Raw genomic sequence first — 23435 nt, forward strand, 5'->3', positions numbered from 1 at the left:
ACAAAAGTGGCTGGCCCTAAACTTAGTGGATTGGGCCTTGCTTTTTGCAATTTTGCAATTTTAACACCTTTTGTATCTGATTTTCTCAAAAATGCCAATTTCCTAATTCAACCATTTAAATGCCAATTCTAACTATTTAATAACTATAAATAATTATTAAATAATATTGTCATTTATCATATTTATTAATTGAACCATACAAAGTATCATAATTAACAAATATGCCCCTATAAACTCTTTCTTTACAATTTCGCCCTTACTTAGTGAAAAATTCACAAATAGACATAGTCTAATTTGAGAATTATAATTGATTAATCAAAACCAATTACATGAGTCTTACAAGCAATATTATCTCAACTAGTGGGGGGACCATGGGTCTATATAACCGAGCTTCCAATAAGTAGATCAAGAATTTAACACTAAAATTCACTAACTTATTAATTCTTCGTTGAATCCACGCATAGAACTTAGAATTGCACTCTCAGTATATAGAATGCTCTATATGTTCCACCATATAGACACATCATTAGTTATCCATTGTTATAATCCTAATTTGATCAATGATCCTCTATATGAATGATCTACACCGTAAAGGGATTAAATTACCGTTACACCCTACAATGTATTTATTCCTTAAAACAACTTGACCCCGTATAAATGATATTTCGGCTTATGTGAAATGAGTACTCCACCATTTATGTTCGTTTGGTCAAGCTCGAAGGAGATCATCCTTTGCTTACTATTCGCCGGATAGAAGCTATAGATTCCATGTTTATGATAGCGCTCCCACTCAATTGAACTACCGTGTTCCCAAAATGTACGTATCACCCTGACCTAAAAGTAGGCTTAACTAACAAATCAAAGAACACGAATAGCCTTTCAAGATTGAGCCTAATCATAACAGGATTAAGATCATTTGATCTAGGATCAACTAGGCGATATTGACTTGAATAGATATTACGGTAAGTTTAATAAATCTAAGTCAAAGTTCAATATCGGTCCCTTCCGATGCATACTCCATGCATCCAACTCCGAGCTTTACTTTAACCAATGCTCGGAAAGAACATAGCACTTCTCCAAATGCAAGTAAACTCTTGTTGTAGATTATCATATCAGTAAAACCCTGTGTCTGATAAATCTAGGAAACTTTATTCACATAGTCATGTTTACTTTCCAATGTGTTGACGGCACAATAAACAGGATCAAGTATGTGAAAAGGGTGTCGGACGAATTTATACATTATGTACATATAATCATGAAATAAATCATGTGAACCATGCAACATTAAATGTTATTTACGATCTATATTAATAAGTAAATCGATTATATTGAAATGAGTTTTATTTAGGGCATAAAACCCAACAAACTCCCACTTGCACTAATATAAAACAAAAAGTGCGTTTCAAATAATCTCAACACCTTGATATACAAATCAAGTGTAGTAGTAGTAAACTCCTCATAATAGGATCTGAAAGGTTGAATTAACCACAACCTTTTCTCCACCATTACTCTTCCTTAATCACAAAATCATTGATAATGTGAAATTCCTCTCTATATGTCTACTCTCTTGGGATACTGGATTCTATACCTTTGGCAACTAGTTTTGGTTAATCAGGAAATTAACACTAGTAGTTTAAGGCAATTTGGAATGGTGCCAAAGATGTATAGAACTTTCCTTAGACTGAATAAGTACCTTTCCTGCAGCTTTAACATTCAGTCTCTCTCTGGTAGACCTAGAGACTTCAGATAGGTTTTTAAACTTCTCCAAAATCACTATTCCACCCCAGCAGTAACCACCATCTTATCGTAAAGATTTTCTAGCACTAAGGCAAATTTCGAAATCTGATATGGTGTAGTCTAAGAGTTTTTAAACACACTCTTATAGACTAACATATAGTTCCTCTTCTTTATCTTAAGATTTACTTGATTGTCTTCCAATGTTCTTCTCCTGGATTAATCTGATACCTACTCATTACTCCCACTCAACAGCAGGTGTCTGGTCTAAGGCATACAAAAGCATATCTAAGACCTCTCACTGTTGATGTAAGAAATTCTTTCATGGCTTTATCTTTTCTGGAATAGTTAAGACTTTTCCTTAGATAAATAAAATCTATGCCTAAGAAGTTGTGAAGCTTCTATAGATTGCCATTAGAAAGAAAATGCTTCAAAGATTCTTACTTAAGTTGCTTGCATTAGAGTAAGTAATTACCAGGTATACCACAAGCCATAGGTTTAGATAAACTCAAACCTATAATACTAGGAACAGGAAGTTTTGTTCAGTCCATTGAATGGACTTATAAACGAAAATTTCCTTTTATGTCCTTGTAATAGAAAACTTTAGGTTATTCCATGTGAATGGATTAAACCATAGTTCTATTGACTTTCTTATTAGTTTCTTATCTTGACAATCCATTACTTGTTTAAACTCACAATGGATTTTAATCACTTGTGTCTCCCAAGTCATAAGAAGGTGAGTTCCTAGAAACTCTCCCACTATGACAAGGTACCGTGAATTATGTCGAAGAAAACTAAATGGTATTGATCTCTTCGGTTGTGACAAGACAACAGAGGCAGTGGGATCATCATATGTTATATAAGATGATAGAACACTTTTGGAATCAAGAATTAAATATCTCCTTTATTTGCTACTTGTTTTTCAGACTTAGTCATTTTCTTAGAAAGTAGTATTTGTTTGAACAAACACTTTCTTATCTATTGACAATGGGATGGTCCACCCCTAATCACTTAGAAAAGCTAACAAACCATGGTTAACAGTTCTAGCCTTTCTTAAGATTTTGATTAGGTCATCCATGAATCTAGTAATGATTTACATTAAGTATACAACCATTACATCATTCTGAAATTGTATTACCATAGAAGGACTTAGGCAACGACTAGTAACTAATCATCAATATGCAAATCGAAATTTCTGAGGAGGTAAGTTTGGATATAATTCAAAAATCAATTTAATGATCTTTGAACTCGCATATCTACTAACTATTTCTCCACCCCTATCAGTTCGCAAGATCTTTAACCACTTACCTTAATGGTTTTAACTATTGCTAGAAATTAATGAAATTTTTCAAACATTTCAAATTTCTTTGCTAAAAGGTATAATCTAGAGTTATCGTCTTAAGAATACAACGAAAAACTCATATCCACCCCTGAATGTACATCCATCTGCGAATGAGATGAACTACTTTTAGTGGATATAGGCATATTATCTCTTTGCAGAGATTGATCATGTCAAATTCACTATGAACAAGATACAAATGCCATAGATTAAAAAATGTGGTAGTGTCTTTTGAGGACATAGGTTTAGTTACATCAAAGAGTTCTTAGAATAGTGCAAGTGGATCCTGATCACAGAATACCTAACTCATATTCCATACAGTTTGAATCCATTAATAAAAGATGGACATTTAAACACTTGAGAAAGTGTAACTGTATTGTATCTGGAATTAGAAATATAAGAAAATTTCTGTTTGGATTGTAAAATTAAAGTCAAAGACTTAAATTCAACCAAATATAATGAGTAATTCTTTCTTGGACCACCACTACTAATACAAACTCTAAGTCAGATTTGCCCATACAAGTAGGAGATTTCTAAGATTGAGGATTTATATCAATTGGGAATAGAATTTCGGGATTATAATCATATACATCATTTAATTTCTTAAGAGAAAATATAATGACATGAAATGATTTATAGACCATTCATCCAATGATATGTTTTGAAGCTAATTCGAAATGAATAAGCTAAGAGGAATTAGGATAATTTCGTTTATAAATAAGAATCCAACGATGCTTCGATTAGAGAAAGACAAAGTAATCTTATTTATGTAATCTTCTTGTTTCATATTGTAAAAATACTAGTCTAAGGTGTCATCAATTGATGAACAGTTAGATGTCGCATATACAATACTTATCTTTCGAGATCTTACACTATTATGTATGTCTAATGGTGAAAATCCATTAGGGATTTATCTCATTAGAAAAAAAAAACATGTTAGACCAACAATGAAGATTCGAAATCAAACTACAACTTAATAACAGAAAATAACATGGTTCAATATAAATTCATACACAATTCAGAAATTATAAGCATATAGCAAGTAGGAATGACTAGTGAAAATACTAAAACATACAATCCTAAATAATTTCCAAGGTTTTCAACAAACTGATACAAAGGTCCCTAGGAGGCGAGAGTCAAAGCATCATTTATTGAATAGAGTTGTCAGCTCTTCTAAAATAGAAACCATTCTAGCAACCTTTTATTCGATCAAAATAAGAATCCAACGTTGTCCCGGTAGGCGAGAGTCAAGGTTATTCTCATTTTGTGAGCTTCCACCATTGTTTCATGTTTCATAAGTTTATCTCTAAGTAGTCACCGTAGGGGAGAGTCTAATAGAGACGAAAACTTACAAAACACTTATCAAATGAAATCTTACGGTGTTAAATGCGTTCAACGAATAACCATCCATAGGGGGACGAAGTCTAGCGTCTCGAGGTTATATTGAAAACATTTAACTTTTGTAAGACCAACAATGGAGATCGAATATCTTAATAATAATCAAGCTCATTATTTAAAGTGAGTTGTATTTTCTTTGATTCTCTTTATTTAATCTATTTATTTTAAATATATATTTATTTAAAATTTCCAATTTAGAATGAAAAATTCTAAATATAAATTTTAATTTAATATTTATAAATTTTACTTAGATGGATATGAAAATAATATGAATTATTTCCATCTTAGTAATAATTTCCAATAAATATTTAGAAAAATATTCAATTTAAGTTGTTACAAAATTAATTTAAATTAATTTACAACTCAAATTTAATTTTCTATAAATATATATTGCATTTCGAAAAATTAAAGTATTTAAGAATACAATTTTCGAAAAATGCATATTAAAATAAAAAATAAATCCGGGAAAAATTATTCTAATTTAATGTTGGCCCAAAATTAATTAATAAAATTAATTTACAACAAAAAATATAATTTTCCTATTTAATTAAATATATAAGAAAAATTTCAAATATTTAAGTATGATGATGAAAATCAACTTAAATATTAATTTTCTATTTAATTAAATACACTAGAAAAATACTTCAAGCAAAAATATCATCTATCTAGATTTTTCTTTGACTAATTAATTCAATTTCTAATAATATACTTTAATTCAATTTATTTTAAATTAATCAATAAATGAAAAAATCATTGATTTAAGTTGATCCAAGAATTAATTAAAATAATTAATTTACAACTTAATCTATTTTTTAAATAAAATTCGAAATTCCAGCATTTAAGAAATGCAATTTCGAAATTTGATTAATAAAAAAAATATTTTGAAAATTATTTAAATTTAGTTGAAAAAAATAAATTTCAACTAAAAATAATTTTCTATTTAATTAAATGTCATGAAAAAGAAATATTTAAGTATGATGATAAAAATCAACTTAGATATTTAATTTTCAAATTAATTAAATGTATTAAATTCAAGAAATAAATAATTAAGTTTAGAGAAGGCTTAATTATTAATCTCTAGTTTAATACTAGGAAAAATATACTTAAAATAAATTGTACCAAAATTAATTAAATAATTAATTTCACAATTTATAATATTTTCCTATTTAATATTAGAAATAATAAGTAGTCTAGAAATAACTATCTAGAAAATATCTTATTTGACTAAGTATCTTTTCCACAAAATTTGAAAAAATATCTAATTTAAGTTGTATTAGAAAAAATCTAGAACTTAAATATTTTTTTAAATTTAAATTTAATTAAATATCAAAAATTAAGTTGTAACCACTTAATTTGAAAATATTCCATTTTAAGTTAATATTCGAAAAGATATTAACTTAAAAATATCTAAAGAATCTTAATAACCAATGCCTAAAATTCCTCAACTTAATTTTGAAATTTTGAATTCAAAAGATATTGCATTTAAGTTGGTTAGTTGTAGATAACTAAATATCAACTTAAATAAGAATATTTAATGAAAAATTTAAATTAAGTTCCAGAAAGAATCTAGATGGTTATAATTCTATATTTAATTAAATACAAGAAAATACATATAGTTTAGCTTAGAATAAAAAATAATTCTTTAAACTATATTTTTCTTAAATTAATTTCAAAATAAATGAAATTAATTATGTTGCTAATCAATTTTAATTAGGTTAAACTAGTGTAATTAACCTAGTACAGTCATTCAAATTAGGCAAATGGGCCTTCACAATTGGGGTGGTTTGTGTGAGGGGGTGCTGGGTTCAGTATGTCGTACCCACTTCTATGGCTCCCAACTCTCACACAAGGCCCAAAAGAGAGGAATTTAACCTTAATAAGAACAACTGTTATTAATTGAATAGGCCCAAAAACTAAATGGGCCTAAATAAATTCTATCAATAACTATGATAATTTATTTTAGCAACATTAACCTATATGCATCTATAATAAAATTAAACACATAGGCTCACACAGTGCACACTTTGGATGGGTCCTATCATGTTGCTTAGGTCATACACGGATGAAAGAAGATTGTAAATATACCGTTACAAATTATTATCTTGACCAAGGGAGCCATCAGATCATTAGATCTGGCAAAAGGTAACCATGGCTATTTGCAATCAAGTAATAATAGGTTTTAAAAACTTACAAACAAGCTAAAACACATACTCCTGCAACAGGGTTAGCTGGATAGTTGGATGTAGGATTTATTTAATTTTAAATTAAATAATTAATTTCGAAATATTATTAAAAAAGATTTTCGAAAAAAAATAAAAAAAATTTAAAAAAAAATTTCGAAAATTAATTAAATATTTAAATTTAAAATTAAACCTACAATTTTGAAAAATTAGGTTTCAACCAACCTAAATATCATTTCAAAAATTTGCTAACTACTTTTAAATTTTAAATATTATTTTATAAATAAAAATTAAATAAAAAATTAGAAAAGATAAATAAATATCTTTTTCAAATTTTAAATGTAATTTAAATAAATAAAATAACAAAATTTAAAAAAAATTAGCAAAATATCTTACATCTATTTAAAATTACATGATTATAAATATCTTATTTTAAATTTAAATAAGGTCAAAATATCTAAAAAGATTTAATTAAAAAATCTTAAAAGATAAGATATTTTTAAAATATCTTAAAAGATATTATAAATATCTTAAAAGATAAGATATTTTTAAATATCTTAAAAGATATTATAAATATCTTAAAAAATATTATAAATATCTTAAAATATCTGACCTTAAATTTAAAAAAAATATAATCAAATTTAAAAATAAGATAGATTTTTAAGCAAAAAGATAAATACTAATTCTATTCAAATTCAAATTACACTAATATCTTGAATTAAATTAAAAAAAAATTAAATTAATTCAAAATGATAATTAGAATTGAATTAGGAATAGTAATAGTATATATACAAAACCATACAAAAAATTGGAAGCTAATTCCATGAAAAAGTATGAAAAATTGAAGAAAATAGGAAAAATTCGAAACTGTACGGACAGTTCTGCGATCGCAGAAAACTATCAAGACAAATTTCGATTTTGTCAAATCTTCAAAAAATCATAACTAATTCAAATAAAATCCAAATTGAGTTCTGTAAAAGGCTAACTTGCTTAATTTTTTCCATACTATCCAATAAAAATAATTCCAGAAACGAAATAACAATTATTTTTCACGAAAATTTCACAATCATCAATCAATCATCAAATAACACTCAATACAACATGATACCATCCAAAGAACATACAAACAATCGTTTTAAAGTCCAAATTTCTTGCAAGTAAATCAATTACCATGGCTCTGAGGCCAGTTGTTGGATATTATTTTACCAGGATCTTAGATCTACTCACAAGTATGTTTATTAACATCCTAAATATGAACTTTCTAAAACGATGAAATAAACACATATAAAGTTTAAGAAACCTTACATTGGGTGCAGCGGAATATAATGACTCCTTCCGTTCAGACATCTAGCCCTTGATTCCTTTCTGTAGCAGAGCATTATCAATATCTGAACCTGGATCTCTTTCTCTGAATCTTTGATGCTGAAGCTCCTTTGCTGATGATCTTTCTTCACGATCTTCCTCACTATGATTGAGGTATCACTTGATGTGTGTGGGCACTACTCAAATCACTAAGGATTTCGAAATTCTAAGGAAGAAGAGAGAGTGGTCACTAAAGATAGGGAGAGAGAAGGCTCGCTTTTCTGAATAGAAAAAGTCAGAAGAAAAGTGTAATTTTCCTGAAGCCTTCACTATCTATTTATAGCATTCCTACTAGGGTTAGATTTGAATTATATGGCATTAAAATAATGAAAAAATCAGTTTAAATTTCCTACAAAAGTGGCTGGCCCTAAACTTAGTGGATTGGGCCTTGCTTTTTGCAATTTTGCAATTTTAACACCTTTTGTATCTGATTTTCTCAAAAATGCCAATTTCCTAATTCAACCATTTAAATGCCAATTCTAACTATTTAATAACTATAAATAATTATTAAATAATATTGTCATTTATCATATTTATTAATTGAACCATACAAAGTATCATAATTAACAAATATGCCCCTATAAACTCTTTCTTTACAATTTCGCCCTTACTTAGTGAAAAATTCACAAATAGACATAGTCTAATTTGAGAATTATAATTGATTAATCAAAACCAATTACATGAGTCTTACAAGCAATATTATCTCAACTAGTGGGGGGACCATGGGTCTATATAACCGAGCTTCCAATAAGTAGATCAAGAATTTAACACTAAAATTCACTAACTTATTAATTCTTCGTTGAATCCACGCATAGAACTTAGAATTGCACTCTCAGTATATAGAATGCTCTATATGTTCCACCATATAGACACATCATTAGTTATCCATTGTTATAATCCTAATTTGATCAATGATCCTCTATATGAATGATCTACACTGTAAAGGGATTAAATTACCGTTACACCCTACAATGTATTTATTCCTTAAAACACTTGACCCCGTATAAATGATATTTCAGCTTATGTGAAATGAGTACTCCACCATTTATGTTCGTTTGGTCAAGCTCGAAGGAGATCATCCTTTGCTTACTATTCGCCAGATAGAAGCTATAGATTCCATGTTTATGATAGCGCTCCCACTCAATTGAACTACCGTGTTCCCAAAATGTACGTATCACCCTGACCTAAAAGTAGGCTTAACTAACAAATCAAAGAACACGAATAGCCTTTCAAGATTGAGCCTAATCATAACAGGATTAAGATCATTTGATCTAGGATCAACTAGGCGATATTGACTTGAATAGATATTACGGTAAGTTTAATAAATCTAAGTCAAAGTTCAATATCGGTCCCTTCCGATGCATACTCCATGCATCCAACCTGAGCTTTACTTTAACCAATGCTCTGGAAAGAACATAGCACTTCTCCAAATGCAAGTAAACTCTTGTTGTAGATTATCATATCAGTAAAACCCTGTGTCTGATAAATCTAGGAAACTTTATTCACATAGTCATGTTTACTTTCCAATGTGTTGACGGCACAATAAACAGGATCAAGTATGTGAAAAGGGTTTCAAATGAATTTATACATTATGTACATATAATCATGAAATAAATCATGTGAACCATGCAACATTAAATGTTATTTCTGATCTATATTAATAAGTAAATCTGATTATATTGAAATGAGTTTTATTTAGGGCATAAAACCCAACATTATTTTGGTTCCAAGTTGTAATTCTATCTGTGCCTTGAATTTAGTGAATGTAGGGAGGGCCTCATCTTTAGTCCTTAGCAAATAGATCCAATTATACCTAGTGTGAGCATCAACAAAGCTAATATAGTATCTATATCCACTTGATGAATTGATAGGGGCAGGACCCCATAAGTCAGAGTGTATCAATTCTAAAGGAGCTTTGTATTGTGTAGTGGATGTAGGAAAAGGTAGCTTATGTGTTTTTCCAAGGCAACAAGCTTGACAAACTTCACTGACATTTTTATTAGAAAAAGGGATATTACATTTGGATAGAGCCAATGTTACAACTCTAGCAGCAGGGTGGCCAAGCCTGCTGTGCCACAAAGAAAAAGAAGAATTATTGCTACTTGTAGTATGGCTGTGACACTGAGAGTTGAGAGATTGAGTGTGACTGGTCTGTAGTGAAGGGCTTGGAGAAATGTTGAGAGATATAGGTTGAAACTTGTACAAGCCTTGGTCAAGGTTCCCAGCCAACAAGATCTTCTTGGTTGCTATGTCCTTAACACAACAATAGGAGGGGTGAAACTCAAAGAAAACTTGGTTATCTTTAGCAAACTAAGAAACACTTAGAAGATTTTTGGTTATTGTAGGAACATGCAGCAGATTTTGAAGATATAATTGTTGTAATGAGAAAGGAGATAAGATAGAGGAGTTACCTATATGTTCAATGCCCAGTCCTGCTCCATTACCTACATAGACTTGCTCATTTCCAGTGTAGGGACAGCTGGTGTGAAGATTAGCCATTTCAGGTGTTAAATGGTGAGTAGCACCAGTATCGGGGTACCAATTTTCATCACTTACCAATTCAGGTCCTGCAAGCATGGCTTGCATTTCTGCAACATTAGCAACAGGAGGAAAATTGGTGAATGATTCTGGACCTGTAAATGACTTGTCAAATCGGTAGAAACACTGTTTGACAGTATGCCCCAATTTGTGACACAGCTGACACTGCACTTTTTGCCCATTACTGTTGTGTTGTCCACGATTGAAGGGGGACCACGGCTAGATGTAGTGTTAGGTGCAGGACCACCACGTTGAGGAGGGGGACCACCACGTGCCATAGAATACTGATATTGATGTCCTTGGTTGCTGAAATTAGGAAAATTTTTATTAAAGCCAGAGTTGTAGCCGTTGAACCCAGGTGGAACCGTAGGAGCAGGAAAGTTAGAATGCCCATAAGTGCCAAAGCCATTGTTTCGAGCTTGAGAGAGATTGGCTTCAGCTTTAGAAATGTCAAGATTCTTGGCATTTTTCTCAATTCGAACCGATTGAGCCATCAATAATGCTTCAATTTCTGCCACACTATAGAGATCTTTTCTTGTTGTAACTGATGTAACGAATACATCATACTCACCTGGTAATCCATTGAATATAGCTTCGATGTGATCTTGAGTAGTTTGTCGATGACCGATCGTAGCAAGGCGATCCACCAAACCTTTGATCTTGAGCAGATAATCGTTCAGCGACCCTGTCATCTTCGTGTTTCTCAGTTGAGTCTTGTAAAGACTTATGTTTGCAGCATTTAAGGTCGTGTAATACTCTGTAAGTTGTTCCCAGATTTGTGCCGTGGTATCACATCCAATCATCCTATTGGTGGTTTTCTCGGACATCGAAGAAAGAAGCCAAGAGACGAGAAGGTTGTCTTGCTGTTCCCAGTCCTCATATTCTGGATTTACTTTATTGATTCTTTGATCTGCTGGTGTCAGGAACTGTGGAGGAGCATGATCAGCTTCAAGAAATTTCTGTAGTTTGCTGCCTTTGATCGATGCTAGAACCTGGTGCTTCCATGGTAGAAAGTTATGTTCGTCGAGCTTGATAGACAGAGAGTGATTAAACGAAACAGGGTAGGATTTTGGTAATGGTACTTGCTGATTATTTTGTGGCTGAGCATTATTCAATCTTGTTGCTGTGCCATTGGAAGAAACGGGAATCTCCATTGATGAACGAGAGCTTGCTATGATACCATGTGAAGATACAATCAAGAAGTAAAAGCAATTGAAACACAGAGAGAAATGAAGAAGTGCATTATGTCTTATTGAATGAAAAGAGTACAGTACATGGTTTATATACAACACTCATAACAGAACCCATAACAGAATCAAGCAAAGATAAGAGTTAGTTATGATCCTAACAGATTAGGAACAGTTACTAACAGAATTAAGACTAACTGAATTAACTAACTCCTTGGACTGTTGATATTCCTTGACAAAGTCTAATTAAGTTGTTAAGAATCACATTAATTAATTTCACTAAAACCAAACCAAATAATAAAAATAATCGATTTTAGGGCATTGTTACTTATAGAGCATCATTTGTATTATATTTTATCGATATATATTATTTGTCAAAGTAGTACTATTAATATGTTCCATAGCAATATGTTAAAGATGCTGTACGTGGACCCTATAATAATCCTTTTTGTGATGTATAATATATATACACACAGTATTTATTCGACAATTTTGCCATCCTGTATATATTGAATTGAAATTATAATTTTAGAAATATATTTATACATATAGCTAGTGTGAACAGAATGATGCTGATAATAACTTGTGAGAATTCATTACACGCAATAAGTTTTTTTTAAAAAAATCACTTTTATGATTGATTAATTTTTATATTATTGCTCTATTTGTTTGGTTCATACAAGTAACTCAAATTTATATATGTATTTATGGATATATTATAACTATACGTGTCCGTGTGAATGCATTAATAACTGAGAATCTTCACACAAATAATTAAGACTTTACACTAAAAATAATTAAGTTCAAGTTTTCTCCTTAAGCAGGTTTCTCTTTAATTATTATTTTTTATATACAAGTAAGTAAGTAACACATTTAATTCAAACTTAATTTATATATATTTACGAAAAATTACACAATTGTATTATTTTACACTCTTGCTACTGCCAGTTCATTGAGTTAATTAAAACTAATTAATCTGCAACTTTATAACCCTGTCATACAATTTAGAGTAATTTGCGGCAAAACCCTTTTAATTATCCATTTACTTGTAAAAAACCATTCAATCTCATATTTTGGTGAAAAAACCCTCCAAAGTACTGTTCCGTTTACATTTTTAAGGTGTCGTCTGTCCAGCCTCGTTAAGTCCTAATTTTGCCCACGTGGCAATGACAAGTCACTAAAAAATTATCCTATGTGGCCATATTTTACAAAATAAAAATAAAACTTTAAGAGTAATTTGCGGCAAAACTCCCCCAACTATCAATTTACTTGCAAAAAACCATCCAAAAAACTTTAAGGTTGGATGGTTTTTTGCAAGTAAATTGATAGTTGGGGGAGTTTTGCCGCAAATTACTCTTAAATTTTTTGTTTTTATTTTAATTTTTATTTTGTAAAATATGGCCACGTAGGATAATTTTTTAGTGATCTGTCATTGCCACGTGGGCAAAATTAGGACTTAATGAGGCTGAATAGACGGCACCTTAAAAATGTAAACAAAACAATACTTTGGAGGGTTTTCCCACCAAAATATGAGGTTGGATGATTTTTTACAAATAAATTGATAATTGGGGGGTTTTGCCGCAAATTACTCTACAATTTATATACCAAATTTAATAACTCATAACCTTATATTTTTTAATATTCTCTCTGTAGATATATGAGCTGTGTTATTTTTATTCATACATAATTAAGTGTAATAACATTTATATTTATGGCACATAAAATAATTGTAATTTTTTTTTTCGACACAGTGTATATAATGTTAGTTAGGAAAATACTATTTTAGATTATGTAAATAATAATTCAAATTCTATATTTTTTTAAAATAGTATAAATTAGACAATTAATTTAATTTTTATCAATTATTTTTTATTAATATAATAACCAACTTAAACTTATAATTTCTAACACAAATATATGTAAAAAATGAAATCAGATTAGTAACAGGCACCTCAAGTTAAATTATTATTAAGATTTAATTTGATAAAAAGAATTAATTTCAAGGTATATTTTGTGTTATTTTGAAAAATACAAGATTTAAATTGTCATCTAATAAAATAAAAAGTCCAATTAATTAGTAATCTTTCAAAAACAGGTTCCAAAATAAAAATGTGTTTACTAATTAGTTCTCAATATACTTAAAAAAAATATAATACAACTAATCTAAATTAATTGTTTTCGAAAAGGTAAATTAATTATTTGAAATTTTTGATAGTGAGATGCTTACCATATTAAAGTACTAATATGGAATGTCAAGTAATAATATGCCCACCATTAATTGGAGCAATTACTCACTATTTTTGTTTCTTTCATTTTCATGGTGATCGATATGGTCTTCAAACCAATACCTGACATATATCATGGCATATCTATAAATATATAATATATATAATATATAAATATAGGACTTTGCATGAAAAGGGGTTTATTTGGACACTGTAACTGTGTCGACAGAGATTAAAAGTTTTGAATGTGAGGAATATGGAAATGTCATCATGTTTCCACATCCTTTGTATATATAACCCATTTCTCAACTGACTATAACTACATATATTCTTCCAAAAAATATTACTTTTGTACCCTTAATTGTCACAATTATTTATTTCTTGTAATTATTATTTGTAACCCTAATATAACATACATACATATACATAATTGTATTTACTAATTCCCGGCCTTTATATGGCAAATGTGTCTTGGTGTTTTGTCAAGTATATATGGCAACCTTACTAAAAAAAAGTATATATGGCAAAATGTAGGAATATTCCCCACAAATGTGCTAGTTTTATATAAAAGTACTGTGTGTACGTATAGTATTCACTATATGGTATTTATACATGAATGGTTACATTTGCATAAGTCAATAATCGACATTCTTATTGTGTATTAGTGGTGTCCGACACATTTTATAGGTAGATTGGTTAACGATATTCTTTAAATTTTATTTTTTTTAAGTTATATAAGACTCAATATTTAATTACATGAATAGTGATATAATACTGAGGAAAATGCTAATTACTAGTGGTGCATTTCTCGTTAGAGAATTGCTAAAAGACATCACCTACCATCTTTTTATGTGTCATTATCGTTAGTGGTCTAATTAAATATCAAATTCTATATAGCTTAATATAATAACTTTTAAAAAATTTCACTAACCAATCGCGCGCAAAGTGACATACCTAAAGGTGCTAAGGATTACTAATTTCCAATAACAATATTGTTCTCGTTAATAATTACTTGTATATGTGTAGACAAGGGGGAGACCAATTGCATGTTGACATTTTGAAGCACTTAACCCTAGCTAGGTATTATACTATTATAAGACACGATCTACCACTAATTTTTTTTATTAAAAAAAAAGCACTAAATTTTGTTATATAAAGATCTCTTTTTATTAATTATCACTAAATTGTTTCGTTATATACTAGGTGAATGTACGTGCCGAGCCACGTATTGCTAGTTTCATTTAAGATTTTGAATGTATTTTATTTTTAAAGATTACAAATTTTTTGTTTAAAAAAATTAAATATTTATATTTGAAATATTATTTAATAATGTATTAAAAATAATATTAGTGTAATTATAAAATTATAAATAAATTTATTATTGGAGTAGTAGATTATTCTATTTAGTTCTTTTTCTAACATAGCATTGTAATGTAAGTTTATATCTATAAATATTCTGTAAAGTATTAATATTATATGAACATCTCCATTTATAAAGCTAAAAAGTGGGTCAATGACAGAATTAGTATATCTGCAATCACACAAAGATAGAACAAGATAGGTTTGTTAGATAAATACGTGGCTAAGATGATTTTTTTAATTTAAAAAGAGATTATTAATATTTAAAAGATTATTTAATTTTTTGGGTTTAATTATTGGGTTTATTTATTAACGGGAGATCAAACCTAATCGTTAAATTTAACAGAATATTCTTTTAAAAATTTAAGTCGTTAAATAGACAAATTTAATATATAAAGATATCGAATTATTAATAATTAAAAAAAAAAAAAAGACATTAGCCGGTCGATGTGGCCAAAGAGGGACCCACAATTGTGTCCATAAATAATGACCCCTCTGAAGGACATAGAGAAGTCGTCACACACAATACAATCCCCTTCTCTCTCTCTCTTCCTCTCTGGGTAATTTCTTTTTTATATTTTTTTTCCCAAATAACCTCATAGTGTCGACATAATGTTTGTCCAGCAAAAGAAGGAGAATTATGAAGAAAAAGAGGAGGAAGAAGTTATTATTATTAATAATTTAGTAACTAAAATCTGTGATCTCTACTCACAAATCTCAAGCCTCGACAGTCTAAAGCCTTCAAAAGATGTCGACACTCTCTTCACCCAATTAGTCCACACATGTATACCACCTTGCCCAAAATTTGACATTGACAAACTCCCCAAAAGGGTTCAAAAAATAAGGTCTAATTTAATTAGGCTTTGTGGTAAAGCAGAGGGACTTTTGGAGTCACATTTCTCAACAATCCTAACCACATCATCATACAAAAACCCATTAAACCATCTCAAAATCTTCCCTTATTACAACAATTACCTAAAGCTAAGCCAACTGGAGTACCAAATCTTAAGCCAACATTTGAAAAACAACCAACAACCCAAAAAGATAGCTTTCGTGGGCTCTGGTCCCCTGCCTCTGACCTCCATCGTACTTGCCATGAACCACCTCAAAAATACCACTTTCCATAACTACGACATCGATGATTCGGCCAATTCAAAGGCTAGTGCCTTGGTTGTTAACGATGATGACGTGTCGAAACGTATGGTGTTTAAAACAATTGATGTTATGAATGTTACTAGTGAACTTAGCCAATACGATGTCGTTTTCTTGGCTGCTCTTGTTGGTATGGATAGAGATGAGAAAATTAAAGTGATTGAGCATTTGGGTAAGTACATGGCTCAAGGCTCAATTCTTATGCTAAGGAGTGCTCATGGTGCTAGAGTTTTCTTGTACCCAGTTGTTGATACTCATTCTGATTTAACTGGATTTGAGGTTCTTGATGTGTTTCATCCCACTGATGAAGTTATTAACTCAGTTGTTATAGCTCGAAAACACCACTATTGTGATGATGATCCAATGGTGATGCCACTGCCAGGTGTCAACACCTCATCATCATCCTCTGCTTCTGCTGGTGCCCCCATAAATATACTACTTCCTAATAAGTGCTCTCATGGGATTGAAGTATTTAATCCTCTTAATAATATGATTGAAGAATTGGGGTTTGAGGAGAATCTTTCTTGATGAATTAATATATGATCAATGTTTCTCAATCGGTCAGGTCCATGCTATATTATCATCATTATATATAAAAATTATTGTGTTCCTTATTAATTCCTCTATATATATGGGTTGGATCATGCATACCTAACATATTTGTTACCTGCTAGCAAATTATGTGTTGTTCGTGCTATTTTGTATCAAAATATTCATACAGATAGATATATGTATATGTATTATCTCTAATAATTTATTCATCTTTAGTACTACTAGCTAGCTAGCTAGCTAGCTAGATTTGATGTGTAATGTGTGTCATGCTTTAATTAATCAAAATCATCTTTCTTTCTATAGCTTGCACTATAGCTAAGTTTAATTATTTCTGTATAATATATATAGTGTACAAGACTCTCTCTATGTGTATATATCTATATACTATATATATATATATACTCTTTCTGGTTTGATTTTAGTTATATATATATTTATTAACTAGGTCTTGTGATTAGTTTCAGTTATATATATATATATATATTTTATTTGCCAAAATATTTTCATAGACGAAACATTAATTCACTGTGCGTCTTCAACTATTTGAGTTTGTAATATCTCCTACTTTCAGTTATTCGTTATTTCATTAATTATAATGTGCTCACAACTACTATATCTCATTCTTTTATCTAGAGTTCTACAATTGAATTAGCTTTAGTCTATATATATGGCAAACTTTGTTTTAATGTACTTTAAATTTGCTTTCATATAATTTAATTTGTAATGTTTTAAAAAATAATTACTATTAGGCACTAGCACCATAAAGTAATGCCCTATAAATGATTTAAGGATTTTTTTTTTTATAATTATTAGGAATTATTTCATAAATATATGAAAATGACAAAGTTTTATAATTTTATTGTTTTTTTCTTACATTTTTTACAGATTTTTTTTTTCTTACAAAAATACAGAATTATTTTTTTGTTGTTTTCAAAAATATATTATTTTGACATTGTTAGTACAAAAAAAAAGTAGCATCGATTTATTTCTACAACTACAAAAAATGTTGTTTTTCTGTTGTTTCAAATTAATATTGTTTGACGCTATTATACGTGAAAGCAACATTTTTCTAGAAAAAAAAAAAACAAGTGAAAATTTGTAAAAAAAATCCGTAATGTAAAAAATTTCTGTTCTCACATATGTAGTGTGTATATTTTTATAATTATTATTAAAGTAAAATAAATAAGATTTAATATTAAATTGTACCAATAACAATATTACATTTGTGTACGTTAGAGAGGGACCCCAAGTTTAGAAACATCCAAAATTTACATTCTCTCATAATATAGATGAGAGAGAAAACATCTATTACTTTCATGAGTAAGTACTATCCCTAAATAAATTATTAGAACCCCATTTTTGTCGTAGTAAAATATTTCATCCAAGGCTGCATCTGCTTTAGTTTTAATCAAGTAACTTGTGTATATACACTTGTTTTGTAAGCTTTCAATAAAGATAAATCATTGTAACAATAGTACTTATTGTTTGTAGTGAGTACTTGTAAATAAATAAAATAGAGAAGAGAAAAGGTCAATTTTTATGGAAACTCAACTTTTTTTTTTTTTTTTTTGTGTATGGATGCTTGAAATATTTATGTATTTATAGAATTAATGGAACTAAAATGATAAATCAATTGTCAGGTGGAATGGGTTCTGTCAATTATTGGCTATCTGAAAGCAACTTATTGAATGGGAAAAAACAAAGTGTTATAAAAGGTCCATTTTTCTTGTCTTTTTACATATATAGAGATCAATTGCATATCTTTCGATAAGTTTAGAGAAATTATAAATTCATGATATATATGGTTGTAACAATTTTGTCTGAGAGCCACAAAAATATGTAAGCATTATCTTTTGTTGCTTTTCTCTTGTCACATCCATCAATATATTTTATTTGATTTGCTTATTATCTTCCAATTATAGAGGTTCTCTTTTTTCTCTATGTATGCATATGTATATTTTTGGAAAAAAATTAATAAATAAAAGTTTTTGACCCTACATATATATATATAGTTGATCTCTTTAATTATTATATCATAAAAAAAAATCAATTTTTTTTTTCATCAAATGAGTTTAATCATCACCATTTTCCCTAAATTGAAATCAAATGTATTGAACTAACTAGTCTAGGGAGGGAGGGAAATTTAGGTTCTCTTAGTGATCATAAACATGTCATTTTCCCTTTCATTACTATATATAATTTGTATTCCATATATATATATATATATATAGATTATTGAGATAATGCCACCAAATTTTCAGGGTAAACATTACTACCATGTTGTGGTATTTTTAACTCGTAAGTATACGTATCGTTAACAAGTTATAAGCTCACAAAGAATGAGATCGATCCCACAAGGATTGTAGTTAAGTATTTTAAAATTAAATCTTACTTCTATTTGGCTATATAAAATTTAAGAGAAAATTAAATCTAGAAAACAATAAAAACAGTGAAAATAAGAAGCAGATAAATTACTAATAAGAAAATTAACGATGAATACAAGTTAGGGCTTTCAATTTCAATTGCATCTATTGATTATGGTTTAACATGATTATATTTCTATTACCAAATTGTAACGTCCCCGCTTCAAGCCTCCATTGGGTCCTTACACCCACGGAATAATGGCTCTTATACACGAGTACATCACTCTAGCTGCTTCATGGACTAATGACTGACCCTACAGATCAACACGAGTGTTTCTAGCGTGCTTTGTCCTCACTCACACGCATCCTAGGAAAACTTCCCAGGAGGTCACCCATCCTTAAAATTGCTCCAGGCCAAGCACGCTTAACTGTGGAGTTCTTTCGTGATGGGCTACCGAAAAACAAGATGCACCTTGTTGACATAGGTAGTACCAATCAATCTATTTAAGCCCTCTTCAACTGTGTAGTCCCATACCTACACAGTCTCAGAATCATCCCACTTGACCTTCCCCAAGCGGTGTGGGATTGCACAGCTTACCCGGTGTTTCCCTTTACGGATCACGGGACTACTGACTGTCACACAAATTCTATGCAATAGCAGATTTACTAAGGTAATTTAAAGTCTTCTCATATATATAAATCATAATTATGTAAATTTTCTACTCTCATGATAAATTAAACATGTAAAAGATATTAAACACAGAAATCCTATAAGCTATCCAAACCATATAGGTACTCTTGTCTTATATCAGAATTTGGTTCTATTTCACTATAGCATAATTGACACTTATTTCTTAGATTTTATATCAAAATCATAAATAATTAATTGATAGACAGACAATTAAAAGAAATTAAGTACAAATGAAATAGAATACATAGAAATTGAAGGGAAAATAAATCATATTAAAACCAAAAATCAATGTCAAACAATACCTATCTAGACCCTAATGAACTGTTTAACTACTCATGTTCATCATAGCAAATTCACACATATTAAATTATTAATTCAGAATAGAAGAAGAAAATAGAGAAAAAAAAATGTTGAAAACCCCATTGAAAAAGCCTTCGCGATCGATTTTGCTCTCCAACATTCGTACTCCTTGATTCCTTCTTGAAAATTATTGAAGCCCACTTATTTTATAGCCAAAAAATGATAAAAAAAAAAAGATAAAAGACGGTGAAAACCTATTTTTTTAGGATTAGAAGGGGCGGGCCGCAGTATGGATAACCTATGACGCGGCATAACTGTTGGAAATTATTTTACCAAGATCTTAGATCTACTCACAAGTATGTTGATTAACACCCTAAATATGAACTTTCTAAAACGATGAAATAAACACATATAAAGTTTAGGAAACCTTACATTGGGTGCAGCGGAATATAATGACTCCTTCCGTTCAGATATCTAGCCCTTGATTCTTTTCTGTAGCAGAGCATTATCAATATCTGAACCTGGATCTCTTTCTCTGAATCTTTGATGCTGAAACTCCTTCTTGCTGAAAGTCTTTCTTCACGATCTTCCTCACTATGGTTGAGGTATCACTTGCTGTGTGTGGGCACTATTCTCACACTAAGAATTTCGAAATCTCAATGAGGAAGAGAAAGAGAGTGGGTTCGGCCAAAGATAGGGAGAGAGAAGGCTCAGGTTTTTCTCTGAAGAAAAAATAGAAAATTTAAGTGTAATTTTCCTGAAGCCTTCACTATCTATTTATAGCATTCCACTAGGGTTAGGTTGAATTATTTGGCATTAAAATAATGAAAATATCAGTTTAAAGTCCCTACAAAAGTGGCCGGCCCTACATAGTGGATTTGGACCTCACTTTTTGTAATTTTGCAGTTTTATCTTTTCTCAATCTGATTTTCTCAAAAATGCCAATTTTCAAATTCAACCATTTAAATGTCAATTCTAACTATTTAATAACTATAAATAATTATTAAATAATATTATCATTTATCATATTTATTAATTGAACCATACAAAGTATCATAATTAACAAATATGCCCCTAAAACTCTTTCTTTACAATTTCGCCCTTACTTAGTGAAAAATTCACAAATAGACATAGTCTAATTTGAGAATTATAATTGATTTATCAAAACCAATTATATGAGTCTTACAAGCAATATTATCTCAACTAGTGCGGGGACCATGGGTCTATATAACCGAGCTTCCAATAAGCAGATCAAGAATTTATTACTAAAATTCACTAACTTATTAATTCTTCGTTGAATCCACGCATAGAACTTAGAATTGCACTCTCAGTATATAGAATGCTCGATATGTTCCACCATATAGACACATCATTAGTTATCCATTGTTATAATCCTAATATGATCAATGATCCTCTATATGAATGATCTACACTGTAAAGATTACCGTTACACCCTACAATGTATTTAATCCTTAAAACACTTAACCCCGTATAAATGATATTTCAGCTTATGTGAAATGAGATCTCCACCATTTATTTTCGTTTGGTCAAGCTCGAAGGAGATCATCCTTTACTTACTATTCGCCAGATAGAAGCTATAGATTCTATGTTTATGTTAGCGCTCCCACTCAATTGCACTACCGTGTTCCCAAAATGTACGTATCACCCTGACCTAAAAGTAGGCTTAACTAACAAATTAAAGAACACGAATAGCCTCTCGAGATTGAGCCTAATCATAACAGGATTAAGATCATTTGATCTAGGATCAACTAGGCGATATTTACTTGAATAGATATTACGGTAAGTTTAATAAATCTAAGTCAAAGTTCAATATCGGTCCCTTCCGATGCATACTCCATGCATCCAACCTGAGCTTTACTTTAACTAATACTCTGGAAAGAACATAGCACTTCTCCAAATGCAAGTAAACTCTGTTGTAGATTATCATATCAGTAAAACCCTGTGTCTGATAAATTTAGGAAACTTTATTCACATAGTCATGTTTACTTTTTCCAATGTGTTGACAACACAATAAATAGGATCAAGTATGTGAAAAAGGTTTCAGATGAATTCATACATTATGTACATATAATCATGAAATAAATCATGTGAACCATGCAACATTAAATGTTATTTCTGATCTATATTAATAAGTAAATCTGATTATATTGAAATGAGTTTTATTTAGGGCATAAAACCCAACAATAACCCCCCTTTATTTGGGCAGTGAGCTTTCTACTGCGTTGACTGATAGTATTTTGGTCATACCTCTCTCGATATTACTCAGAATTGGATGATTCAATATGTTCTGAAAAGACAAAAGAGAGATTTAGAACTTTTATGTTTTGACTTTCCCCAAAATCTGAACAAAACATAGTTTAATTTAGGCTTGAAGTTTTAGCTTTATTTTCTTGCACAATTTTCTCTATTTTATAGATCATCTTTTTGTGAGATTTGACTAATTTATACATTCCAAATATCGAAACCTGAAATTAACGAAAACAAGTGTAATTCTATTCCAAAAAATGATAATAAAGAAAAATATTAAGTCTAAAAATAACATAAATAATAGACTAAAAATATCCTAACAAATTCCCCAAAAATTAAACTCTTACTCGCCCTCAAGTAAGACTAACAACTAAAAACAACACAACCTAAATGAAACAAGTCAATCAACCGAAACATGAGAAATTTTTAAATAAGATAAATAACATGATTAATGTGGATACTACCTTAAATAATGAGGGCTTTTTAATGGGCATTGGAAGCATTGTTCGCAATTCTTTTGATCAGGTTATTGCTGCCATTTCTAAGCCAATGAAGGGAAGGTTCTCTGTCAAGGAAATTGAGGCAAAAGCAATCTCTTACTGTCTTCATTGGTTGAAGGATATTAATTGTGTAATTTATTTTATTGAGATAGACGCTCTTAATGTATCACAAAGTGTTCATAATCCTCCTCACCATTATGGTAGATTTCATGATCTCATACATGACATTATTTATCAAATATCCTCTTTCACAGGTATTTCTCTTAGTTATGTTTGTCGGAGCGCTA

General features: G+C 29.9%; 1 protein-coding gene across 1 annotated transcript; it reads left to right on the forward strand.

Annotated features, from left to right (window-relative positions):
* Positions 1–15822: 15822 nt before the first annotated feature.
* Positions 15823–17326, forward strand: LOC115721204 (nicotianamine synthase). Its single transcript, XM_030650463.2, has one exon. The coding sequence runs from the start codon at positions 15935–15937 to the stop codon at positions 17000–17002; it is 1068 nt and encodes a 355-aa protein (XP_030506323.2). The 5' UTR covers positions 15823–15934; the 3' UTR covers positions 17003–17326.
* The last annotated feature ends 6109 nt before the right edge of the window (positions 17327–23435 follow it).

This window comes from Cannabis sativa, chromosome 2 (genome assembly GCF_029168945.1).
Source record: "Cannabis sativa cultivar Pink pepper isolate KNU-18-1 chromosome 2, ASM2916894v1, whole genome shotgun sequence".
Classification (NCBI taxonomy): domain Eukaryota; kingdom Viridiplantae; phylum Streptophyta; class Magnoliopsida; order Rosales; family Cannabaceae; genus Cannabis; species Cannabis sativa.

Excerpts from the sequence above, each read along its gene's own strand:
- LOC115721204 (XM_030650463.2), top strand. The coding sequence starts at position 15,935 with ATGTTTGTCCAGCAAAAGAAGGAGAATTATGAAGAAAAAGAGGAGGAA.